General features: G+C 39.5%; 4 protein-coding genes across 4 annotated transcripts; 1 reads left to right on the top strand and 3 right to left on the bottom strand.

Moving 5' to 3' along the window:
* Nucleotides 1–950: 950 nt before the first annotated feature.
* On the bottom strand, nucleotides 951–1,538 carry LOC142224884 (uncharacterized). Its single transcript, XM_075294661.1, has one exon. The coding sequence runs from the start codon at nucleotides 1,536–1,538 to the stop codon at nucleotides 951–953; it is 588 nt and encodes a 195-aa protein (XP_075150776.1).
* Nucleotides 1,539–7,595: 6,057 nt separating this feature from the next.
* On the top strand, nucleotides 7,596–8,931 carry LOC142224883 (uncharacterized). Its single transcript, XM_075294660.1, has 4 exons — nucleotides 7,596–8,037; nucleotides 8,097–8,458; nucleotides 8,619–8,770; nucleotides 8,814–8,931. Exons 1-4 carry the CDS (start codon nucleotides 7,596–7,598, stop codon nucleotides 8,929–8,931), a joined length of 1,074 nt encoding a protein of 357 aa, XP_075150775.1.
* A 6,307-nt stretch (nucleotides 8,932–15,238) lies between these two features.
* LOC142224882 (uncharacterized) lies at nucleotides 15,239–15,952 on the bottom strand. Its single transcript, XM_075294659.1, has 2 exons — nucleotides 15,364–15,952; nucleotides 15,239–15,291 (listed from the first exon to the last, which is right to left on the bottom strand). The coding sequence occupies exons 1-2, from the start codon at nucleotides 15,950–15,952 to the stop codon at nucleotides 15,239–15,241; spliced, it is 642 nt and encodes a 213-aa protein (XP_075150774.1).
* A 77-nt stretch (nucleotides 15,953–16,029) lies between these two features.
* On the bottom strand, nucleotides 16,030–24,710 carry LOC142224881 (uncharacterized). The gene is made up of 7 exons (XM_075294658.1): nucleotides 24,600–24,710; nucleotides 23,916–24,137; nucleotides 18,663–19,098; nucleotides 18,148–18,476; nucleotides 16,636–18,065; nucleotides 16,103–16,587; nucleotides 16,030–16,061 (listed from the first exon to the last, which is right to left on the bottom strand). Exons 1-7 carry the CDS (start codon nucleotides 24,708–24,710, stop codon nucleotides 16,030–16,032), a joined length of 3,045 nt encoding a protein of 1,014 aa, XP_075150773.1.
* Between the last annotated feature and the right edge of the window lie 1,260 nt (nucleotides 24,711–25,970).

Below are 25,970 nucleotides of genomic sequence, written 5' to 3'. Positions count from 1 at the left end.
GCAGCGGATATTGTTGACTTTTCCCTCGCGTTCGATTTTCACAACAACTGTTGGGAGAAGTGTCGTAAAATGGAAGACAGTGTTGTTGTGGAGGAAGCCTTAGAAGATTTTGTTGGCAGCGCTATGGATTTGGATGTATGTGGACTTGGCTTTGGATGAGATGATTGGACTCGGCGACCACCACTTTCAGAATTCTGCAAGTTAGTGGGTTGGGCTCGATGTCTACGTTCAGACGGTTCTTGGAGCCTGCTATGAATGCGGAGCAAACTGTGATGTTGGAGGCGGCAATAACGACATCCGGTGGTGGTAAAACAGGAGCCCTGAAAATGCGAATGGGCAAGGCAATTGCGGCAATAGCCATACTTCTTCACTAGCTCCTGTCGTCTCACGGAATTCATCCCTAGAAACCGCTTGCATTTAGGTAGGGGATGGATATGACGACAAAGTCTACAGGCATATGTACTTTGATGTTTATTCTGTTGTGTCTTTGGTGTGTTATTTCCGCGCATGTTGATCTACGAAGGATTGGAATTTATTAAATCTAAATTTAATAAATAAAGTAACTTCTACGATTGTTAGGACGATTTAGGAAGAGGATTCATTTGGAAGGACGACAAGTTTTGTGATCGGCCTAGTTATAGGACCTTTCGCGGTAATGATATCAACAACACGCACTCGATCATCGGCACCTGGATGAACTTTAGAAATTCATCTCAGACGCCAGCAATTAGGAGGGAGATTTTCTTCCTTCACGACAACTAGGGTACTTTCTTTCAGATTCTCAGTAGGATTCTTCCATTTGTGGCGCATGTGTAATACTTTCAAATATTCATCCTTCCAGCGGATACAGAAATTCTGATGAATAATTTTCAACCGCTGCCACAGATTTACGAGAGAGATGGGAGAATCGTCTATTTTCGGATCTATTGGGGCCAAGATTGGAGAGCCTATTAGAAAATGTCCGGGGTTAATGCCGAAATGTCGGATGGTTCTTGAGAGGCCGGGTACAATGGGCGAGAATTTAGACATGCCTCGATCTTTGAAAGTAGGGTTTGGAATTCTTCGAATGTATGTCTTAAATTACCCCCGATCTTACGGAAGTGCGATTTGAAGCTTTTTACCCCAGCTTCCCAAAGCCCACCCATATGTGGAGCTCCAGGTGGGATAAAGTGCCACGTAATATTTTGATGGCCATAGTTGGATTCAACAGCCTCCTGCGACGATTGAAGGAAATCTCTGGCTAGTATTTTGGACGCACCAGCTAAGTTTGTACCGTTGTCAGAGTGAAGGTGGAGCGGGCAACCTCGTCTTGATACAAATCTACTAAAAGCAGCCAGGAAAGTATTTGTGGACAGATCTGAGGTAGCCTCAAGATGGATGGCCTTAGTAGCGAAACAAATAAAAACGCACACATAACCCTTGGTAATACGGACACAACGACCTGTATAGTGCTTCATATCAAAAGGACCAGCGAAATCTAGCCCGGTGTGGGTGAAGGGTCTGGACAGTTCCGATCTTTCGGCAAGTAAAGAGGACATAATTTGTCTTTGACACCTCCGTATCCCATATAAACAGGATAAAAATTTTACATTTATTTATCGTTCCTTTGATTAAATTCCTCACTTTTATTATCCAGAATTGCGTGCGAAGCAATCGGAGAACAAGTTGGTTTTCACCGCAATCCAGGTCTACCAACAGCTGATTGGAAGGTTGGCCGTTTGGATGAAGTGGATGGACCAAGACGGCATGCAGTGTTTATATTGAACACTCAGTCTTCGCAAAGTCTCAGGGCCGTGTATGTTATGGCTTTCATTATATACAAATGAAGGTGTATAAAAACGATCAGCTTAAGGATTCGGAAATAGACAAGCCTCTGTCTGAATCAGAAATAAGCGGATCCTCTTGCGAAGTCGAGGGAGATACCAAAGATGCAGACTTGGATAAACACCGTATGCGAGAGGAGGTTTCCACTGCATCAAAACTCACCAAACTTGAACCTATGGTTACTGCGAGAGTCACCGAGATCTCTGAAGAGGACATTCTTGATGACTCGATTGAAACGGCTGATGTGACGGTTGTTGAAAATCTCGATGGTCCTACGGATCCTCCAGATAAATCTTCACCATTGTAAGGCTGCATGTGCTGCCTTAAAAGTTCTCTTGATGAAAGGGGACATAGATATAGTTCTTATTCAAGAACCATATGTTTATAGACACAAAATATGTGAATTAAGTACTCCGGGGTTCAAACTATTGCAGTATACTGGTAGTGATGTAAATCGAGCCTGTATAATTGCTAAAAACGAGCTTAACTTGTTTCTGCTTCCTTCAATGTGCAATACAGACAATGTCGTTGCCAGTTTAGAAATAGCCAAATGCAAATATTGGGTATCTTCGGTCTACATGGGACATGATAGGGAGATGCCTCCATGTGCCGTTAACACCTTAGTTGAGGAGTCATTGAAAACAAAGACAAAACTCATTATGGGATGCGATGCAAATGCACATCATAGTATATGGGGAAGTGGTGACATTAATACAAGAGGAGAGTCACTCCTAGATTTTATTTTGCGTACTAATTTGGTAGTTTGCAATAAGGGAGATGCCCAAACCTTTGTTACTAAAAACAGGCAAGAGGTTTTGAACGTCACCTTGGCCTCGCAAGAACTGAATGAAATGATATCTGATTGGCAGGTTTTAAGTGAACATAGCTTCTCAGGTCATCGCTACATCAGCTTCAAATTTGATATTCATACCACCAAGACCATATTTCCGCCAAATGTTAGGAAAGCTGACTGGAATAGGTATAGGGAAACGTTCAATTGATGATACCGGAAATACCAGAGACAAATATGAGCACTGTGCAAGTTATCGAACACGCAGTGGAGAGGATTACTAAGGCCTTCAACATTTCACTGAAAGCTGCATGCCCTAGAGGGAAGCCAAGGGGGAAAAATCGACCACCATGGTGGTCTACGGAGTTAGGTAATATGAGGAAATCGTGCAAGAAGCTCTTTAACAAAGCTAAATCCACCAGAGCTCCTGTTGATGGGGACGCTTACAAGAAGAATCTGAGAGGATACAAGCGAGAACTGAGAAAGGCTCAGCATAACTCTTGGAATGAGTACTGCAGCAGCATTGAGAATACGTCCGAGGCTTCCAGACTACGGAAGGTTCTAGCATCCACCAACTCCGCTTCAGGTTTCATTAAAACATCGGAGGCAAATTGGACAACGCCCAGTGAGGAGACGCTGGAGGTACTATTGGACACACATTTTCCTGGAAATCAGACGGTTGAACCATGTACTGGCGGTGCCACAGTTGCTCAGCGGTCATTTCCAGTCGAGGAAATTGTATCGGAAACTAGAATAAGATGGGCGCTAAATAGCTTTGGACCATTCAAATCCCCCGGACCTGATGGAATTACTCCGGCGGAGTTACAAGCAGCAACTGACAAAATTATCCCCTGGTTGTCGGCGATATATAAAGGATGTATCAACTTATCATATATCCCAGGAAAGTGGAGGGAAACATAAGTCGTTTTCATACCTAAAGCGGGAAAAGCCTCTCACTCGAGGGCGAAGGATTTCCGACCAATCAGCTTATCCTCATTCCTACTTAAGACTCTGGAGAGGATGATAGATATTTATCTTAGAACTAGCATCGATTCAAGTTTGTTCTCGACAGCATGCATACTCGAAGGGCAGGTCTACTGAGACCACACTACATGAACTAGTCAGCTTTATTGAAAGCTCACTATCTGTCAAAGAATACACAATCGTGGCATTTCTAGACATCGAAGGGGCGTTCAATAACGTCCATCCGAGCTCGATATTAAATGGACTGACAACTCTGAATGTTGATCCAGGTATACTTTGGCTGTTAGACGAACTTCTAAGGAAGAGACGTATTTCAGCCACAGTAGGACAAGCAAACATACAAAGGTATGTGAACAGAGGCACACCTCAAGGAGGAGTTCTATCACCTCTTATTTGGAATGTTGCTATAAATAACCTTCTGGTTACCCTAGAAAAAGAAAGGATAAAAGTGGTGGCATACGCAGATGATGTGGCGCTAGCAGTCAGGGGAAAATTCCCATCAACAGTTAGAGATATTATACAGAGAGCCCTACGGATGACTGAGAAATGGGCGAAAGAAAAGGTCTTGGGGTAAATCCTGCAAAGACAGAACTAGTCATGTACTGCAAAGATCGCAAAAAAAGGCCCATTTATAGAAATTCCCTTTGGTGAATGTGCAAAATACCTTGGCGTTATTTTGGACAGGAAGCTGAACTTTATGCTTAATATTGAAGAAAGGGCGGGGAAAGCAACGGTAGCTTTATACTCGTGCAAAAAGGCAATAGGGAAAAAGTGGTGACTAAACCCAAAAATTGTGCATTGGCTATACACGGCAGGGGTTAGACCTATAATGCTATATGGTGTTGTAGTCTGGTGGCCGGCACTTCACAAGCCGACAAGTTTAGACAAAGTTTACCGTATGGCGTGCTTGTGTATCTCAGGTGCATTCAGAAAGACAGGAACAAATTCCCTTAATGTCATACTGCATCTATTGCCTTTAGACATTTTGGCCAAACAGTCAGCTGCAACAACGGCTGTGCGGTTGCGCGAGCTATCGCTGTGGTCGGAAAAAAATTACGGTCACATTTCGGTTCTCAAAATAATGCCAGATGTGCCTTACGTAGTGGATTACACTTTGGTGAGACCACTTTTCGACAAAAAGTTTGAGACTCTAATTCCCAATAGTGAGGCGTGGTGTACACGGACCCCGGGGAGTAAAAGATATATAGATTTCTACACTGACGGCTTTTTTTTAACGTATTCAACCGTCGAACGGAAGTGTTTTTTTAATAGCGGATAAACTCATCGTAATAGGTACCTACTAAGAATTTCAAGTGTGGTGGGATATTAAGCCACCATGCAGCGAAATTCAAAGTCAACTTCAGGGCCCAGTGAACGGGTATCGACTGGTGTTATAAATTTGGGCAATGACCAAGAGTTAGGCCCAATTAGTCGACCTGTAGACGGGTCGACAGGTGGCGACACTTTGACAAGTCGTACTCTTTCGTGAGGAAGGTAATCCCTCACGAAAGAGATTCAAGGAACGCAGAAATGCTTTGTTTATCCTAAAGAAGTTAGGATCAGTCGACCCAAGCACGCTGTCGGCTAACCAAAGCGATTCCTTAAAATGGGCTCAAGGAATTCTTGAGGCTGGAAAAAGGGAACGATCACCGGATGAGCTGCTATCCTCCAAAAGGGATCAAAGATCGTTTGCCTCAGTTGCTAAAGACAGCCTTGTGATGGCTATCATTAATAAAGGACCATTGGGCGGTATGGTTCCAAGGCAAAAATGGGGGGAAATTGAGAATGCTCTGCCTGTCGTCTACTCACAAGGTGCTGGAAAAGTTTCCTGGTCCAGATCCTCGACACCAAGAGGCTGGTTGGTATCAAGGACGATTTAAGCTAGTCGCAATCGAGGACCAGATGTCTATAGAATGTTTTAAAGCTGCTCTGATACTAATTGGTGAAGTTTGGGAAGGAGCTGCTCTAGAGTTAGTCGAGAAGAAAGACATACCGGCTAGACCTAGAGCTCATGCGTGGATACCTACAAACCCTTCTGACCCTGAATCTATTTTAAATAGACTGAATCGATGCAATTCAGACCTTCCAACAGCTGATTGGAAGGTTGGCCGTTTGGATGAAGTGGATGGACCAAGACGGCATGCAGTGTTTATATTGAACACTCAGTCTTTGCCACATCTAGCAAAGTCCCAGGGCCGTGTATGTTATGGCTTTCATTATATCCAAATGAAGGTATATAAAAACGATCAGCTAAAGGATTCAGAAATGGACAAGCCTCTGTCTGAATCAGAAGTAAGCGGATCCTCTTGCGAAGTCAAGGGAGATACCAAAGTTGAAGACATGGATAGACACCGTATGCGAGAGGAGGTTTCGATTGCATTAGGTTTCTATTGGAGGTTTCTATTGCAAACTTAAATCTAACAGAATTCAACCGTCGAACGGAACGGACGTGTTTTTTTAATAGCGGATAAAATCATCGTAATAAGTACCTACTACGAATTTCAAGTGTGGTGGGATATTAGGCCACCATGCAGAGAAATTCAAAGACATCCACTGGGTTGCTAACTTCAGGGCCCAGTGGACGGGTATCGACTGGAGTTATAAATTTGGGCAATGACCAAGAGTTAGGCCCAATTAGTCGACCTGTAGACGGGTCGACAGGTGGCGACAATTTGACAAGTCGAACCTTTTCCAAGGTAACGGCATCAAAAGGAGGTAATCCCTCACGAAAGAGATTCAAGGAACGCAGAAATGCTTTGTTTATCCTAAAGAAATTAGGATCAGTCGACCCAAGCACGTTGTCGGCTAAACAAAGCGATTCCTTAAAATGGGCTCAAGGAATTCTTGAGGCTGGAAAAAGGGATCGATCACCGGATGAGCTGCCATCCTCAAAAAGGGATCAACGATCGTTTGCCTCAGTTGCTAAAGACAGCCTTGTGATGGCTATCATAAATAAAGGAGCATTGGACGGTATGGTTCCAAAGCAAAAATGGGGGGAAATTGAGAATGCTTTGTCTGGCGTCTACTCACAGGTACTGTAAAAGTTTCCCGGCCCAGATACTCGACACCAAAAGGCTGGTTGGTATCAAGGACGATTTAAGCTAGTCGCATTTGATGACCAGAGGTCTATAGAATGTTTTGAAGCTGCTCTGATACTAATTGGTGAAGTTTGGGAAGGAGCTGCTCTAGAGTTAGTCGAGAAGAAAGACATACCGGCTAGACCTAGAGCACATGCGTGGATACCTGCAAACCCTTCTGCTCCTGAATCTATTTTAAATAGACTGAAACGATGCAATCCAGATCTTCCAACAGCTGATTGGAAGGTTGGCCGTTTGGATGAAGTGGATGGACCAAGACGGCATGCAGTGTTTTATATTGAACACTCAGTCTTTGCCACATCTAGCAAAGTCCCAGGGCCGTGTATGTTATGGCTTTCATTATATCCAAATGAAGGTATATAAAAACGATCAGCTAAAGGATTCAGAAATGGACAAGCCTCTGTCTGAATCAGAAGTAAGCGGATCCTCTTGCGAAGTCGAGGGAGATACCAACGTTGAAGACATGGATAGACACCGTATGCGAGAGGAGGTTTCTATTGCCTCAGAACTCATCAAAGTTGAACCTATGGTTATTGCGAGAGTCACCGAGATCTGACTCGACTGAAGCGGCTGATGTGACGGTTGTTGAAAATCTCGATGGTCCTACGGATATAATGAAAGCCATAACATACACGGCCCTGAGACTTTGCTAGATGTGGCAAAGACTGAGTGTTCAATATAAACACTGCATGCCGTCTTGGTCCATCCACTTCATCCAAACGGCCAACCTTCCAATCAGCTGTTGGAAGACCTGGATTGCGGTGGAAACCAACTTGTTCTCCGATTGATTCGCACGCAATTCTGGATAATAAAAGTGAGGAATTTAATCAAAGGAACGATAAATAAATGTAAAATTTTTATCCTGTTTATATAGGATACGGAGGTGTCAAAGACAAATTATGTCCTCTTTACTTGCCGAAAGATCGGAACTGTCCAGACCCTTCACCCACACCGGGCTAGATTTCGCTGGTCCTTTTGATATGAAGCACTATACAGGTCGTTGTGTCCGTATTACCAAGGGTTATGTGTGCGTTTTTATTTGTTTCGCTACTAAGGCCATCCATCTTGAGGCTACCTCAGATCTGTCCACAAATACTTTCCTGGCTGCTTTTAGTAGATTTGTATCAAGACGAGGTTGCCCGCTCCACCTTCACTCTGACAACGGTACAAACTTAGTTGGTGCGTCCAAAATACTAGCCAGAGATTTCCTTCAATCGTCGCAGGAGGCTGTTGAATCCAACTATGGCCATCAAAATATTACGTGGCACTTTATCCCACCTGGAGCTCCACATATGGGTGGGCTTTGGGAAGCTGGGGTAAAAAGCTTCAAATCGCACTTCCGTAAGATCGGGGGTAATTTAAGACATACATTCGAAGAATTCCAAACCCTACTTTCAAAGATCGAGGCATGTCTAAATTCTCGCCCATTGTACCCGGCCTCTCAAGAACCATCCGACATTTCGGCATTAACCCCGGACATTTTCTAATAGGCTCTCCAATCTTGGCCCCAATAGATCCGAAAATAGACGATTCTCCCATTTCTCTCGTAAATCTGTGGCAGCGGTTGAAAATTATTCATCAGAATTTCTGTATCCGCTGGAAGGATGAATATTTGAAAGTATTACACAAGCGCCACAAATGGAAGAATCCTACTGAGAATCTGAAAGAAAGTACCCTAGTTGTCGTGAAGGAAGAAAATCTCCCTCCTAATTGCTGGCGTCTGAGACGAATTTCTAAAGTTCATCCAGGTGCCGATGATCGAGTGCGTGTTGTTGATATCATTACCGCGAAAGGTCCTATAACTAGGCCGATCACAAAACTTGTCGTCCTTCCAAATGAATACTTTTCCTAAATCGTCCTAATAATCGAAAAAGTTACTTTATTTATTAAATTTAGATTCAATAAATTCCAATCCTTCGTAGATCAACATTCGTGGAAATAACACACCAAAGACACAACAGAATAAACATCAAAGTAAATATGCCTGTAGACTTTGTCGTCATATCCATCCCCTACGTAAATGCAAGCGGTTTCTAGGGATGAATTCCGTGAGACGACAGGAGCTAGTGAAGAAGTATGGCTATTGCCGCAATTGCCTTGCCCATTCGCATTTTCAGGGCTCCTGTTTTACCACCACCGGATGTCGTTATTGCCGCCTCCAACATCACAGTTTGCTCCACATTCATAGCAGGCTCCAAGAACCGTCTGAACGTAGACATCGAGCCAACCCACTAACTTGCAGAATTCTGAAAGTGGTGGTCGCCGAGTCCAATCATCTCATCCAAAGCCAAGTCCACATACATCCAAATCCATAGCGCTGCCAACAAAATCTTCTAAGGCTTCCTCCACAACAACACTGTCTTCCATTTTACGACACTTCTCCCAACAGTTGTTGTGAAAATCGAACGCGAGGAAAAAAGTCAACAATATCCGCTGCCTCTTAGATTACGGTTCCAAGTCAATGGTCGACAAATTACACCTCACTAAATTCACCTTGAACGGTGAAACAATTTGTCCAACGTCATTGGTCTCCACACATAATCCAGATATCAAAATCCACACTACTCTGCGCTTGAAGAACAGAATTAGTATGTCTATTCCAAGTTCTTCGTTACCATCATCTATCCGAAGTAAGTTTTCCAATATTTTATTGGTTGATAACGAATTCTTCAAATCAGCACCCATTGACATTATTTTGGGTATTGATATATATGCTAAATTAATAAAAGAAGGAAGGTCCTGGATTGCCCACGGCACAAAATACCATCTTTGGATGGATAATTTACAGCAATTACTCCATATAACCACTCCCATATGCGTACTACGTTTATAGCTCAAACTAACACATAGATAACTGGGACGTATTTCATAGAGTAAACCATCCGTATCCATACACTTCCTACATTTAAGTTTTGAATTTTGAACTATAATGAAATTGAATTCTATAACAGTAAGTAGTTTAATGAATTATATGAAATATATATATCTCATAGATTAACCATAATTTGAATTAAATTTGAAAATTTAAAAATGAAAACGAATTCTGATGGGGTTTTGCAACTTAACTCTTTTGCAGTGATACTGCAAGGGGGGCGGTAAATGTTCATGTCAACAATGAACGTAGAACCCTATTATATATATATATATATATATATATATATATATATATATATATATATATATATATATATATATATATATATATATATATATATATATATATATATATATATATATATATATATATATATATATATATATATATATATATATATATATATATATATATATATATATATAAATATATATAAATATATATATATATATATATATATATATATATATATATATATATATATATATATATATATATATATATATATATATATATATATATATATATATATATATATATATATATATATATATATATATATATATATATATATATATATATATATATATATATATATATATATATATATATATATATATATATATATATATATATATGTTGACATGAACATTTACCGCCCCCCTTGCAGTATCACTGCAAAAGAGTTAAGTTGCAAAACCCCATCAGAATTCGTTTTCAATTTTAAATTTTCAAATTTAATTCAAATTATGGTATATATATATATATATATATATATATATATATATATATATATATATATATATATATATATATATATATATATATATATATATATATATATATATATATATATTTATATATATATATATATATATATATATATATATATATATATATATATATATATATAATATATATATATATATATATATATATATAATATATATATATATATATATATATATATATATATATAATATATATATATATATATATATATATATATATATATATATATATATATATATATATATATATATATATATATATATATATATATATATATATATATATATATATATATATATATATATATATATATATATATATATTATTTTTTGTTTGCAATATCCATTTTTGATTTGTATTGGGGTTATTGTTAGGGATGCCAATTTTAGAGATGTTGTAATCGAGAGAATCATCAGAATTATGAATACCTGTGTATTGTAAAGAACACTGATCTGTGTTTGAAAACACCCTTATATAGAGGCGTCTGTCCTAAGCAAAACTAGTCATATGACAAGGACATTGGGAGTCTACGGTGCTAGCAGGAGCAGTCGGTTGGGGGGTTCGTGTCCCTGCCATATAAGAGCGTACATCAACAATACTGTATGTGCCTATAGGACTGTAGTATGACCAGAAAGGCGAGAGGTAGCCAAGGGTGAATCTTCTAGAGAACCAAAATGTTACTCCCAATTATCCATTTCTGAATCCTTTAGCTGGTCGTTTTTATATACCTTCATTTGGATATAATGAAAGCCATAACATACACGGCCCTGGGACTTTGCTAGATGTGGCAAAGACTGAGTGTTCAATATAAACACTGCATGCCGTCTTGGTCCATCCACTTCATCCAAACGGCCAACCTTCCAATCAGCTGTTGGAAGATCTGGATTGCATCGTTTCAGTCTATTTAGAATAGATTCAGGGTCAGAAGGGTTTGCAGGTATCCACGCATGTGCTCTAGGTCTAGCCGGTATGTCTTTCTTCTCGACTAACTCTAGAGCAGCTCCTTCCCAAACTTCACCAATTAGTATCAGAGCAGCTTTAAAACATTCTATAGACCTCTGGTCCTCAAATGCGACTAGCTTAAATCGTCCTTGATACCAACCAGCCTCTTGGTGTCGAGGATCTGGGCCGGGAAACTTTTCCAGCACCTGTGAGTAGACGACAGACAGAGCATTCTCAATTTCCCCCCATTTTTGCTTTGGAACCATACCGTCCAATGCTTCTTTATTAATGATAGCCATCACAAGGCTGTCTTTAGCAACTGAGGCAAACGATCTTTGATCCCTTTTGGAGGATGGCAGCTCATCCGGCGATCGTTTCTTTTTCCAGTCTCAAGAATTCCTTGAGCCCATTTTAAGGAATCGCTTTGTTTAGCCGACAGCGTGCTTGGGTCGACTGATCCTAACTTCTTTAGGATAAACAAAGCACTTCTGCGTTCCTTGAAACTCTTTCGTGAGGGATTACCTCCTTTTGATGTCGTTACCTTAGAAAAAGTTCGACTTGTCATAGTGTCGCCACCTGTCGACCCGTCTACAGGTCGACTAATTGGGCCTAACTCTTGGTCATTGCCCAGATTTATAACTCCAGTCGATACCCGTCCACTGGGCCCTGAAGTTAGCAACCCAGTGGATGACTTGGAATTTCGCTGCATTGTGGCTTAATATCCCACCACACTTGAAATTCTTAGTAGGTACCTATTACGATGAGTTTATCCGCTATTGAAAAATACGTCCGTTCCGTTCGACGGTTGAATAGAGATTTCTGCAAGGGGGCGGTAAATGTTCATGTCAACAATGAACGTAGAACCCTATTAATAAAATCCCAATTATCGTTTTAAAAAATCCCCAAGAATATCTCAATTATCGATAAGATACCTGAATAACTTAATTTTAAAATGTCAAAATACTATTTTCCGCAACTAAAGTCCCATCAGAATTCAAACTTCCGCTAAAAGCAAGTCACCCTCTGTCTAATTCGTTGTAAAACCTGATACTGGTAAGACCTGAAACCAGAAATAAATCCGACCTTTTCAAACAAATCCTCAACCAACTGTTTTCCTCACTCCTTTTATTTCCATATGATCATTGGGAGCATACATTATTACAATTCTTGCGGAGACGATTAAGATAATTGTCTGAATCAGAAGTAAGCGGATCCTCTTTCGAAGTCGAGGGAGATACCAAAGTTGAAGATATGGATAGACACCGTATGCGAGAGGAGGTTTCTATTGCCTCAGAACTCACCAAAGTTGAACCTATGGTTATTGCGAGAGTCACCGAGATCTCTGAAGAGGACATTCTTGATGACTCGACTGAAGCGGCTGATGTGACGGTTGTTGAAAATCTCGGTGGTCCTACGGATCCTCCAGATAAATCTTCATCATTGTAAGGCTGCATGTGCTGCCTTAAAAGTTCTCCTGATGAAAGGGGACATAGATATAGTTCTTATTCAAGAACCATATGTTTATAGAAACAAAATATGTGAATTAAGTACTCCGGGGTTCAAACTATTGCAGTATACTGGTAATGATGTAAATCGAGCCTGTATAATTGCTAAAAACGAGCTCAACTTGTTTCTGCTTCCTTCAATGTGCAATACAGACACTGTCGTTGCCAGTTTAGAAATAGCCAAATGCAAATATTGGGTATCTTCGGTCTACATGGGACATGACAGGGAGATGCCTCCATATGCCGTTAAGACCTTAGTGGAGGAGTCACTGAAAACAAAGACGAAACTCATTATGGGATGCGATGCGAATGCACATCATAGTATATGGGGAAGTAGTGATACTAATGCAAGGGGAGAGTCGCTAATAGAGTTTATTTTGCGTACTAATCTGGTAGTTTGCAACAAGGGAGATGCCCCAACCTTTGTCACTAAAAACAGGCAAGAGGTTTTGGACATCACCTTGGCTTCGCAAGAACCAAATGAAATGATATCTGAGTGGCAGGTTTTAAGTGAACACAGCTTCTCAGAGCATCGCTACATCAGTTTCAAATTTGATGTTCGTATCACTAAGACCATATTTCCGCCAAATGTTAGGAAAGCTGACTGGAATAGGTATAGGGAATCGTTCAATATGATGATACCGGAAATAACAGAGAAAAATATGAGAAATGTGCAAGATATCGAACACGCAGTGGAGCGGATTACTAAGGCCTTCAACATCTCACTGAAAGCTGCATGCCCTAGTGGAAAGCCAATGGGGAAACATCGACCACCATGGTGGTCTACGGAATTAAGTAATATGAGGAAATCCTGCAGGAAGCTCTTTAACAAGGCAAAGTCCACCAGAGCCCCCGAGGACTGGGATGCTTACAAGAAGAATCTGAGACGATACAAGTGAGAACTGAGAAAGGCTCAGCATAACTCTTGGAATGATTACTGCAGCAGTATTGAGAATACGTCCGAGGCTTCCAGACTACGGAAGGTTCTAGCATCCACCAACTCCGCTCCAGGTTTCATTAAAACATCGGAGGGCAATTGGACAACGTCCAGTGAGGAGACGCTGGAGGTACTATTGGACACAGTTTCCTGGAAATCAGACGGTTGAACCAGGTTCTGGCGGTGCCACATTGGCTCAGCGGTCGTTTCCTATCGAGGAAATTGTATCGCAATCTAGAATAAGATGGGCGTTAAATAGCTTTGGACCATTCAAATCCCCCTGACCTGATGGAATTACTCCGGCGGAGATACAAGCAGTGACCGACAAAATTATCCCCTGGTTGTCGGCGATATATAAAGGATGTATCAACTTATCATATATCCCAGGAAAGTGGAGGGAAACAAAAGTCGTTTTCATACCTAAAGCGGGAAAAGCCTCTTACTCGAGGGCGAAGGATTTCCGACGAATCAGCTTATCCTCATTCCTACTTAAGACTCTGGAGAGGATGATAGAAATTGAGTGAAAGCTTTTCCTATGTAATAGGAAAAGCATTAGAGTGACCATATTTTGACAAAAGAATTCAATTTGTATCTAAAACTTTCTTATAAATATAAGGTATTTTTTAAAAATAAAAAGGTTTGTTGAACGGAGTTCAACATGCCGCCCTCCTTGCAGCCATGCAACCTAGTATCTACAGGCTCCAGATATTATCCAACCGAAGACTGTACTCTGGGCGATAGGCATGGAGGACGGTGTTGGATTAAACCTGCGAGAAGTAGCTTGGGTAGCTGGACGTTTCCAATGACAACATCAATATTAGACGGCAGGTAGAAATGGGGATCAGCTAGCGTGGTGAGATGATCATATATAGACTGCAACTTTTTTTCCGACATAGCTTCTGGCAAGGCTATGTTGAGTTGAGGTTTGACTTGTCCAATGATTTGAACTTTGACTGTTTCATCATGATATGATTGGAGGTTCAAAGTGCAGAATTCTGAGCCACCTTTCCGAGTAGTGCGGATGTGTAGACGTTGTACCAGTGCCAGTATGATAGTCTGTATTCCGGCCGAATTAAAGATCATTCGCAACTTGTGGGGTCCATTCGGCGTTAAAACACGAGCTAGTGCGGTAGGTAAGAAAACATGAGTTCTAGACCGAGAGCTTAGTCGTTCTCGTATCAATGGTCTTTCATTGGGGTTGGTGGAGCAATGTCGTGAATTAGGCTTGGCACAAGGTTTAGAAGATGTTGGTCTCTGTCGGACAGTGGTGGTAGAATTTCGTAAGGAGTTGGAGTTCTTGGGCTGCTTTGGTTTGTTATGGTCTGTATGGAGCATGGTGTGGTGATTCCGATTGCATACCAGGCAGGTTTTTGCGCGATCGGCACCATTCACGAATATGGGTGGAACAAAGACATTTGAAAGAAAATCCCTTTTCCTTAACTTCTTCTCGCCGCTGATGGACATCCATTTTGTGAAATTTGACACAATCTTTCAGGGTGCGCCTTTGGTGACAAACACGGCACTTGGGAATGCTATTTGTTGAGCTGTAAACGTAAAATTAGATTAAGTTGTGAACGAATGTGGTAAGAATTAGTCTGACGCAGTGGGAAGAATACAAAGCTTTACTAAGGGTCTGAAAATTGCCCCGTTTTGGGTGCGAATTTCAGCAACACGAACATTTGAGTCGGTACCTTGTACCCTGCCCAAACACCACTCGTTGGGAGGGAGATTATCCTCCTTAACTATTACAAAATCATTGATCTTAAGGTTCTGTTGAGCAGATTTCCATTTAAATCTCTTTTGAAGTTCACAAATGTACTCGGTTTTCCAACGCTTAGCGAAATGTACCTGCAAGGTCTTCAATCGTTGCCACCGATTTAGTAGTTTCAAATTATCATTGTATTCCTCAGGGACGGCAATTAACGCAGCTCCCCTTATCAAATGACCCGGTGTCAATGAGACCAAATCATTTGGATCTTCACTTATAGGCGAGAGCGGCCGAGAATTCAGAATACTTTCGATTCTAACAAGTAGAGTAGCGAATTCCTCATAAGTAAATTTAACATTCGCGGCAACTTTCTTCAAATGAGCCTTCATGCTTTTCACCCCGGCCTCCCACAACCCCCATGTGGGGCGCATGGGGCGGAATGAAATGCCATGAAAACCCGTGCAGATTGTATTTATCAGCAGTACACCTCTGTGCATTTTTCAGAAACGTTTTATACTCAGTCGCTAGGGCTCGACTTGCACCCACAAAATTTGTCCTATTATCAGAAAACATTTTATTCGGTAGCCCCCGTCGACCTACAAATCGCTGGAAAGTAGATAAAAATGCTTCAGTGGTTAATTCCCAACAGACTTCCAAATGAATAGCACGAGTCGAAAGGCAAACGAAGACGGCTGTATATCCTTTTTGCAATCGTGCATTTCTAATCCTTGATGTTTTTAGCTCAAATGGCCCAGCGAAGTCGACATCTGTATTTGTGAAAGGCAAGGAAAAAGTACAGCGTTCAGTAGGCAACGAACCCATGATTTGTGTGCGAATACGATTTTTGTATATTGTACAGACATGACATTTCCTTATACAACTTTTTATTGCACTTTTCAGGCGTATTATATAAAACTTTTGGCGAATAGCACGCAGCATAACTTGGTGTTCTGAATGTAACAAGAGTTTATGGGTAAATTCAATAAATAGTTTGCAGAAACGTGATTTTTCAAGCGGTATGATAGGGAATCGTTCGTTATAGCTAAGATCAGAATTAGCTAAACGACCATTAACTCTTAATAGTTTATGTGTATCCAAAGTGGGATTCAATGTTAAAAGTCTACTCTTCGAACTAATAGGTGAGTTATTCTCAAGAGCTTGTTATTCAGATGAGTAATACCTGCGTTGGGCCAATCGAATTAAATTAAATTTAGTAAAACACATTTCCTCGTTACTAATGAAATCAGTTAGCGCCTGCGAATTCCATTGTCTTCTACATTTTCTTATAAATCTGTATATATAACATAATACCCGAATTGCTCGGCCAAACGATGAAAATCGGTCTAATATATCATCAGCCAGAATTTCAGTATTAAACGGAGAAACTTTTCGCTCAATCTCAGGTTCGTTAAAAGTAGTTTGTTTAGGCCACAATTCACTTGGCCCCAGGAGCCATTTTGGGCCATGCCACCACAGTGAGTTCATGTTAAGTTCCTGTGCCGTACATCCTCGAGTACCAATGTCTGCAGGGTTTTCATTAGTTGGAACATGTCTCCAAGTAGCGTTTCCAATATTGTCCAATATTTGAGATATTTTATTGGCTACAAAAGTTTTCCAGTGAAAAGGCGGTTTGTTCAGCCACGCCAACGTAATTGTAGAGTCAGACCAGAGAAATAGGTTCGAAACAGAAAATTCCAAATTTTGACACACAGACTTCAACAGTTTGGATAACAGTGCCGCCCCACATAGTTCCAGTCTAGGTAGGCTTATAGTTTGTAGTGGTGCCACTTTACACTTGGAAACAAGTAAATGAGAAGTTTTAATATCTTCGGTGGAGATAGTACATAGATATATGCAAGCACAGTATGCTTTCTCCGGAGCATCATAGAAGCCGTGGATTTGAACACGTTTTTCAGGAGAATAATTAATCCATCGAGGTTTTTTAATTGATTCAATATCAATAAACTTCGAAATAAATGTTTCCCACTTCTCTAACGAATGAGGCTTGATTTCCTCATCCCAGTCTGTTCCGTCAATCCACAGTTGTTGCAAAAGATCCTTTGCAACAATTATAATAGGTGACAACCAACCAGCTGGATCGAATATTTTCGCAATAACCGACAGTATTTTCCTCTTTGTTACTGGAGAATCACTAAGAATAATATTCGAAACTTTATAATGAAAAGTATCAGTTAGCGCATTCCAACGAATGCCTAAAGTCTTAGTCTCGCTTGTATCTTCAAATTTCAAAAACTCTTCGTTCAGAAGATCCTCGGGGGGCATGTCTTGCAATATATCAGGATGGTTTGACGTAAGCTTTTTTAATGGAAAACCAGCAGAATTAAGCAAGCCTGTCAGTTGCACCAGATAGTATCTCGCCTCGGAGATGGAATGACCACCAGAGAGAATATCATCGACATAAATTTGATTTTGCAAAATAGATGATGCAGTTGGATGCGTTGCCTTTCCGTCTTCACTAAGTTTTAACAGAGTTCGGATTGCCAGTAGAGGGGCACAGTTAACTCCAAAAGTAACAGTTTTTAGGCAATAATCGCGGATCGGTTCAGTCTCAGCATTGCGGAATAAAATTCTTTGAAATTGTCTATCATCCTCATGTTAATAAATCTGACGATACATTTTTTGGTATGTCGCCGTTAAAAACGTATTGGAAGAATCGCCATCTTAATATTACATTCATCAAATCATTTTGCAGTACGGGCCCAGTATGTAGTATATCATTTAAAGATACCCCAGAAGACGATTTCTTCGATGCATTGAAAACGATTCTCGTTTTGGTGGATGTACGCTCAGGTTTCACGACAGCATGGTGTGGGAGATAATATGAACAATAGCTGTATATACTAGTAATCACCGAAGATGTGGTACGTTCCATATGGTTCATGTCTAAATATTCGGATAGAACCTTTATATATTCAGCTCCCAGCTCCGGCGATTTTAGGAAAGTTCTTTCCAAGTGAAGAAACTGAGCCATAGCAGCTCGTCTCGAAGATCCAAGAACCACTGTAGAAGGAAGATCATGCCGAAATGGTAATCGGATAACATATCTCCCGTCAGGCCTTCTAACAGTGGTTTCTTTGTAGAAGTTTTCACATCAAAGGTCATTGTCAGATACATTCCTTGCCGAAGGAACTTCTTCAAGTTCCCACAACCTCCTCAGATCTTGATTTAAAGTATCAGTATTAGTACAAAAGGATGCAAAAGATTGAATGGGCCGGGCACTTGGTGGACCACCTAAAATCCATCCGAATTCAGTATCTTGTGGCAGTAGATTTCCAGAAACGTTTTTCTGGACACCCGATTTCAAAATCAGTGGAAAAATGTCGCTTCCCAATAACATGTCGATTTGTCCTGGTCTATAGAAGAAAGGATCTGCTAAATCCATATTTTCCAATTTCGACCAATCAGAAATTCGAGTAGGCATAGATGGCATGAGATGATTCAAATTGGATAAAACAATTGCCGTCGTCTCTAATCTAAAATTGGACTTGCGCGATTTCAATATTATATTGCAAATTTTAAATGAATTTTCCAGAACGGTACCCCCAAGTCCGGAAACCGTCGTTAAAGTTTTCTTCGTGGGTATGGAAAATTTCTTTGTAACCCTGTTTGATATGATACTGTTCTGGGAGCAAACAAATTAACAAATACAGTCCATTCCAGTCTGAGCCGTCACGGAACTGTACATGGTCCTTCGAACCGGATAAGTTGAAATAAAATAAAACAGAAAAAAAGCAGGTTTTTAGTTTAAATTGTCCAATAGGAATTTATTCCGAACAGCAGCTTCTTACCAGTAGAAGGGTTTCAACACAAGTGAAGTTAATATTTACAAAAATGGCAGACATAATGATTTAGTACAATGTAAATTCATTTAGAGAAGGACAAATAATTATTAACAAATAAATTGAGTGAAAGCTTTTCCTATGTAATAGGAAAAGCATTAGAATGACCATATTTTGACAAAAGAATTCAATTTGTATCTAAAACTTTCTTATAAATATAAGGTAATTCAGTTAATCGTAATTCATTTCAATTCGCTTCAATTCAATTCAATTCATGTAAAATTTTTAAAAATAAAAAGGTTTGTTGAACGGAGTTCAACAGCGTGTTTGTGTATTTCAGGCGCATTCAGCAAGACAGGAACAAATTCCCTTAATGTCATGCTGCATCTATTGCCTTTAGATATTTTGGCCAAACAGTCAGCTGCAACAACGTCTGCGCGGTTGCGCGAGCTATCGCTGTGGTCAGAAAAAAGTTACGGTCACAGTTCGGTCCTCAAAATAATGCCAGATGTGCCTAACGTAGTGGATTATACTTTGGCGAGTCCACTTTTCGACAAAAAGTTTGAGACTCTAATCCCCAACAGTGAGGCGTGGTGCACACAGACCCCGGGGAATAAATAATATATATATTTCTTCATTGATGGCTCCAAATTGAATGGACAAGTGGGGTTCGGAGTATATTCTAACGATCTGGAACTTCGAATAGCGAAAAGATTACCTAATCACTGTAGTGTTTTCAGGCTGAAATATTAGCAATAAGAGAGGTGGCGAATTGGCTGAGAAGTAATGTTCCAAAAAATGTGGGCATTAATATATACTCAGACAGTCAACCTGCAATAAAATCCTTGGACTCTGTGTTCCTCAACTCGAAGACGGCCATCGACTGCCGCAAATCTCTCAATGAGATGGCTGAGCAGTACAATATTCACCTAATATGGGTGCCTGACCATAGGAACATACCAGGGAACTGCGAAGCGGATGAGATGGCAAGGCTAGGGACTACCTTACATATTCCTGGGGAACTAGAATTTGTTGGCATGCCCCTAGCTACCTGCAAGCTCATACTGGGAGAAGCTCGATGCTGCAAGTAGAGAATGCTAATGTGGATTGTGGTAATTCCGAAACAGCTGTATATCCAACCATCTTGCAGTCTATAGGGCTTTGCCCAAATAAATTTGACAAGCATACTTTTCTTCTGTTGGTTAAGCTACACTTGTAGTTTAGTCAATGCATGGTTTTAAGCTGAAATCAAAAACAACAAAAGTGATTAAAGGAAAAAAAACCAACAATAACAGAACAAAACGAATTATTCACTTTTTTAAATGACTTACAGCCATATACAAAAAAGTTAAAGAAAATACAAGCCTACTTTTACCATATAAATTCCATCGATAAACTGTCAAAAAATGGTTTTGCATAATTAACTTTGTTTCCATCTTGATTAAAAAGTTAATTTATCAATTAATTTATTAATTGTAAAAATTCTCAACTTCAATCAACTTTTTAATTCGTATTTAAAACCCTAGACACAAACCAATTGTAATAGATTAGGGTAAACAAATTTGGGATTTTTTCCGAAAAACTGATTTTTTGGAAAAATTACTAGGAATTTTAAGTTAAAATTTCGCAGGAACAATTCCAAGGATACACCCTACATAACGGATTATTTGTCTTGGAAATATATTAACCACCGCAAGAGATATGTGGTGAGACATTTGGGAATGGGAGGAGACCCATATCTCTGGAACGGGATATCATGCCACGACTACCTAACCGGCCGTGTTTAGTCCTATGAATATATATATTCATATATCAAGATTTGATTTTTAAGACACCAAATACGCTCTTTTAATTTCTGTATTTATTATCCTAAATTTCTGGAGAGGATCAGTGACCATATCTCAGGAACGAGGTTAGCCTCTGACTTAAAATTTATGACAAATTAATGTGCTTGGAACACCCTTCAATCACAGGGTAAAAATTTGGTGATGCGATTTTGTATAACTCCAAAATTGTTCCTTCAATGTTGCTTATTTTACCTACGAATTTTCGGAGGGGAGGAATGCGTCCTGCAGGTGTGGGGCACATCCTGCCGATATAACTCCCACACAAATTCATACTCCTAGAGTCGCCCTTTCGATCAAAAGAAACAGCGAATCAAGAATTGATTTTGGAACTGCTCCACCTCCCCATCAATATGACCATTTTTTAAATCAAAAAATACAAAACTGAAGACAAGCAAAGCAGTAAAATTTCGCACAAGATAATTGGCCAGGAGCTGTGCTAATATCAACGGAACAGGATGCCCTGCAAACATGGCATCACAGCCATTCTAAAGCAACAAGAATTATCTATACGGATTAATGCCACCTTATCCCAGAATTGGGTTTAGTATACCCAGATACGTTCAAATACAGCCAATAATATGCTGGATTTCTGCCCGGGAGCAGTGGACATATCTCTGGAGCGAATTATCCTGCCAACATGAGATGACCACTGCTGTATAGTACCAGGAAGCCGCTTTCCGGAATGGTGTCACTTTGTTCCAGAATTGATTTCGTTATACCCAAATACGCCTGTTCAAATGTGGCTAATTTCATACCGGATCCTGGCCGGGAGCAGTGGCCTTATCTCTGGAGCGAATAATCCTGCCAACATCAGATAATAACTACAGTATAGTACTGGAAAGCAGCTTTCCAGAATGGTGTCAGGTTAGGTTTGGTTAAAGTGGCAGCCCGATTAAGATTCAGGCTCACTTAGACTATTCAGTCCATTGTGATACCACATTAACTAAAAGTACCTATTACATATGGGCACTTCTAGTTTTAACCGCTGAACCTTCACGAATATTTTCTTCTGTTGAACCAACCAGATTGTTCCAAAAATATTAGCAGACTGCTTACGTTAATGTTTTCCAGGTCCGCCAGTAATCTGAAGCTATATGCCCCTAAAATTTGCTTACGCCTTACACAAAATGCAGGACACTCACACAAGAAGTGTTTTATTGATTCCTTTTCCTCCGCATCATGACAGCTCATACAATAGTCATTATACTTCGCACCAATGGTTTTTGGCAAAATCGCCTATCAGGCAGCGACCCGTTATAGCAGATATCAGGAGTGATACCCGGCGTCTCGAGAACACTAGCATATCTAGTGTGCGGTTTAAGTTTAAATGGGGCCATATTTGCTTGGTATCGTAACAACCCTTGCAATACTCCCATCGAACATTTGCCATCATAACAGCCTTCTCACGCAGTAAGAGCTTACAGGTAGCTAGGGGCATACCAACAGATTCTACTTCCCCTGGAATATGTAAGGTAGTTTATAGCCTTGCTAGGTCATTTGCTTCGCAGTTCCCCGGTATGTTCCTATGGCCAGGCACCCATATTAGGTGAATATTGTGCTGCTCAGTCATCTCATTAAGAGATTTGCAGCAGTCGATGGCCGTTTTCGAGTTGAGGAACACAGAGTCCAAGGATTTTATTGCAGGTTGACTGTCTGAGTATATATTAATGCCCACATTTTTTGGAATATTACTTCTCAGCCATTTCAACACTTCTCTTATTGCTAATATTTCAGCCTGAAAAACACTACAGTGATCAGGTAATCTTTTCGCTATTCGAAGTTCCAGATCTTTAGAATATACTCCGAAACCCACTTGTCCATCCAAACCCACTGATAGCGGCAATGGAAATGACTGAATGAGACATGGGACAGTTTGTACAAAAAAAAAAAAACATCCCATATGTTTGTGGATGAAACTGAATACAAAGCAGAATTGACTGAGCTTACGAAAAGCTTTCGTTGATATATGTATATTCATACTTAGGCGTAGATAGGTGCTACAAATGCGTGTAGCTAGGGGCATACCAACAGATTCTAGTTCCCCTGGAATATGTAAGGTAGTTCATAGCCTTGCTAGCTCATCTGCTTCGCAGTTCCCCGGTATGTTCCTATGGCCAGGCACCCATATTAGGTGAATATTGTGCTGCTCAGTCATCTCATTGAGAGATTTGCAGCAGTCGATGGCCGTTTTCGAGTTGAGGAACACAGAGTCCAAGGATTTTATTGCAGGTTGACTGTCTGAGTATATATTAATGCCCACATTTTTTGGAATATTACTTCTCAGCCAATTCAACACTTCTCTTATTGCTAATATTTCAGCCTGAAAAACACTACAGTGATCAGGTAATCTTTAGAATACCGAAACCCACTTGTCCATCCAATTTGGAGCCATCAGTGTAGAAATCTATATATATATATATATATATATATATATATATATATATATATATATATATATATATATATATATATAGATATATATATATATATATATATATATATATATATATATATATATATATATATATATATATATATATATATATATATATATATATATATATATATATATATATATATATATATATATATATATATATATATATATATATATATATATATATATATATATATATATATATATATATATATCTTGTTGGCTGGTGAAGTGCCGGCCACCAGACTACACCTCCATATAGCTTTATAGGTCTAACCACTGCCGTGTATAGCCAATGCACAATTTTTGGTTTTAGTCCCCAGAATTGAGTTTGGTATACCCAAATACGCCGGTTGAAATATGGCCAATTTCATACCGGATTCCGGCCGGGAGCAGTGGCCATATCTTTGGAGCGAATAATCCTGCCAACATGAGATAACCACTGCTGTATAGTACTATTTAGGAAGCTGCTTTCCGGAATGGTGTCACCTTGTTTCAGAATTGATTTTGGTATACCCAAATACGCCTGTTCAAATGTGGCCAATTTCATACCAGATTGTGGCCGGGAGCAGTGACCATATCTCTGGGGCGAATAATCCTGCCAACATGAGATAACCACCACTGTATAGTACTGGAAAGCAGCTTTCCTGAATGGTGTCACTTTGTTCCAGAATTGGTTTTGGTATACCCAATTTCATACCGGATTCCGGCCGGGAGCAGTGGCCATATCATTGGAACGAATTATCCTGCCTACGTGAGAGGACCACTGTCGTCTAGTACAGGGAAGCTACTTTCCGGAATGGTGTCAGTTTGTTCCAGAATTGATTTTGGTATACCCAAATACGCCTATTCAAATTTGGAATCAATTGTAATAGATTAGTGTAAGAGAAATTTTGTGTTTTTGCAAAAGAGTACCACTAAAGAAAAACTATTAACGGGAGAGCAAATAGAAAATACACATTTAACTCTTTAAAAAACAAAGAGAACCGAATAACTTAATCCCGTTACTATTTCAATTTTTGAGAAATGGATTTTGGGGTGGAAACGAAAACACACATACATAAGCGTGAAGACTTGCAATTGTAGTGGCATATCGTTGAGTTGAGTTATTCACTCCATAATTTGCGTGTTTGGCATAGCGGAATATGTTGAGCGTTCGGTACAGTCTCATTTTGTTCAAGGGATAGGTGTTCGAGCCCACTTTTGACTATATTTATATACATACATATATGTGTACGCATATACATTTTTTTAAACCCGCCTCATATGATGGGGGTATACTAAATTTGCCAATCCGTTTGTAATGCATTAATATTTTTCATTAATGCATTAATATTTTTCATTCAAGAATCAAAGATAAATAAAAACGTCAACCGAACGTGGACTCGAACTCGCATCTGTTTAATAAAGAAAAACTACGCCTAACGTTTAACATACTGGGCCATCGCAAATTCAAACAAAACTCCAACGAATAACTCAACTAAACGCCTACAAGAAATAATAACGATCGACTATGTGTGTATTGAGTTTTCGCTCCTTTACTAAAAATTGAAATAGTAACGGCGTTACGACATTGGCTCTCTTGCGCTTTAAAAGGGTAAGCAAATGTTTTTTTATTAAATAAATTGAAACAATGTTTAGTCAATCTTTGCTTAGCAGCATGAAATTTCTTGAATGTAAAATTTGGGTTCTAGTGCTGATATTTGTGGAAAAATACTAAATTCACTACTTATGGTGAACATCAATTTTTGGAAAGTTTTCTCAGCATTAAAGAATCATAACAAGAAAAACTTACAGTAGGTGAAAAACCAGGACATGTTTAGTGGTTTGCTATATTGGGTTTCATAAAAAATCATCATTTGTGCATGAAAATGTAATTTGGGCCTCAATTTACTTCTAATGACGTTACATGACATGACATACATGGAGATTATACCAACTTTCTACAGTTTTTGAGCGAAATTATTATTCGAAGTTGGTCACCCTTATTAGTTGACTCTGTTACCGCAAATAAAACAGGTAAGCCTGAGCATTAACCAAAATCGTGTAATTAACATGTAGGCATCTTAGAGGAACAATGTATGTTGAGGTCTACCTGTGTTTACTTAAAGGCAAAATATTGAATCGTGTCATAGGGTAGTTTTGCCCGGTTTATCGTCGAGGTGTTGATCTAACTCGTTGATGAGTGAGCTGAAGACGAGATTTATTTAAGTATGCAAGTTCAAATCACGGTTGTCTTTCTTTTAATAAAATTTTATTTGAATTTATTTTTGGGGTTTAAACACTAATAATAAAATTTAGAAAAAGTGTAAACCATTTCAACATCTGCACACACGAACTGTGATTTTGAAATAAAGTTAAAATAATCAGGAAAAGAGCTTCAGAGTTTTTATACGTCCGCTGCCAAATGTTTTACACCATTACTTTAGTT

The sequence above is a fragment of the Haematobia irritans genome, chromosome 2 (assembly GCF_050003625.1).
Source record: "Haematobia irritans isolate KBUSLIRL chromosome 2, ASM5000362v1, whole genome shotgun sequence".
Taxonomy (NCBI): Eukaryota; Metazoa; Arthropoda; class Insecta; order Diptera; family Muscidae; genus Haematobia; species Haematobia irritans.
This window is presented reverse-complemented; position numbering and strand designations above follow the sequence as displayed.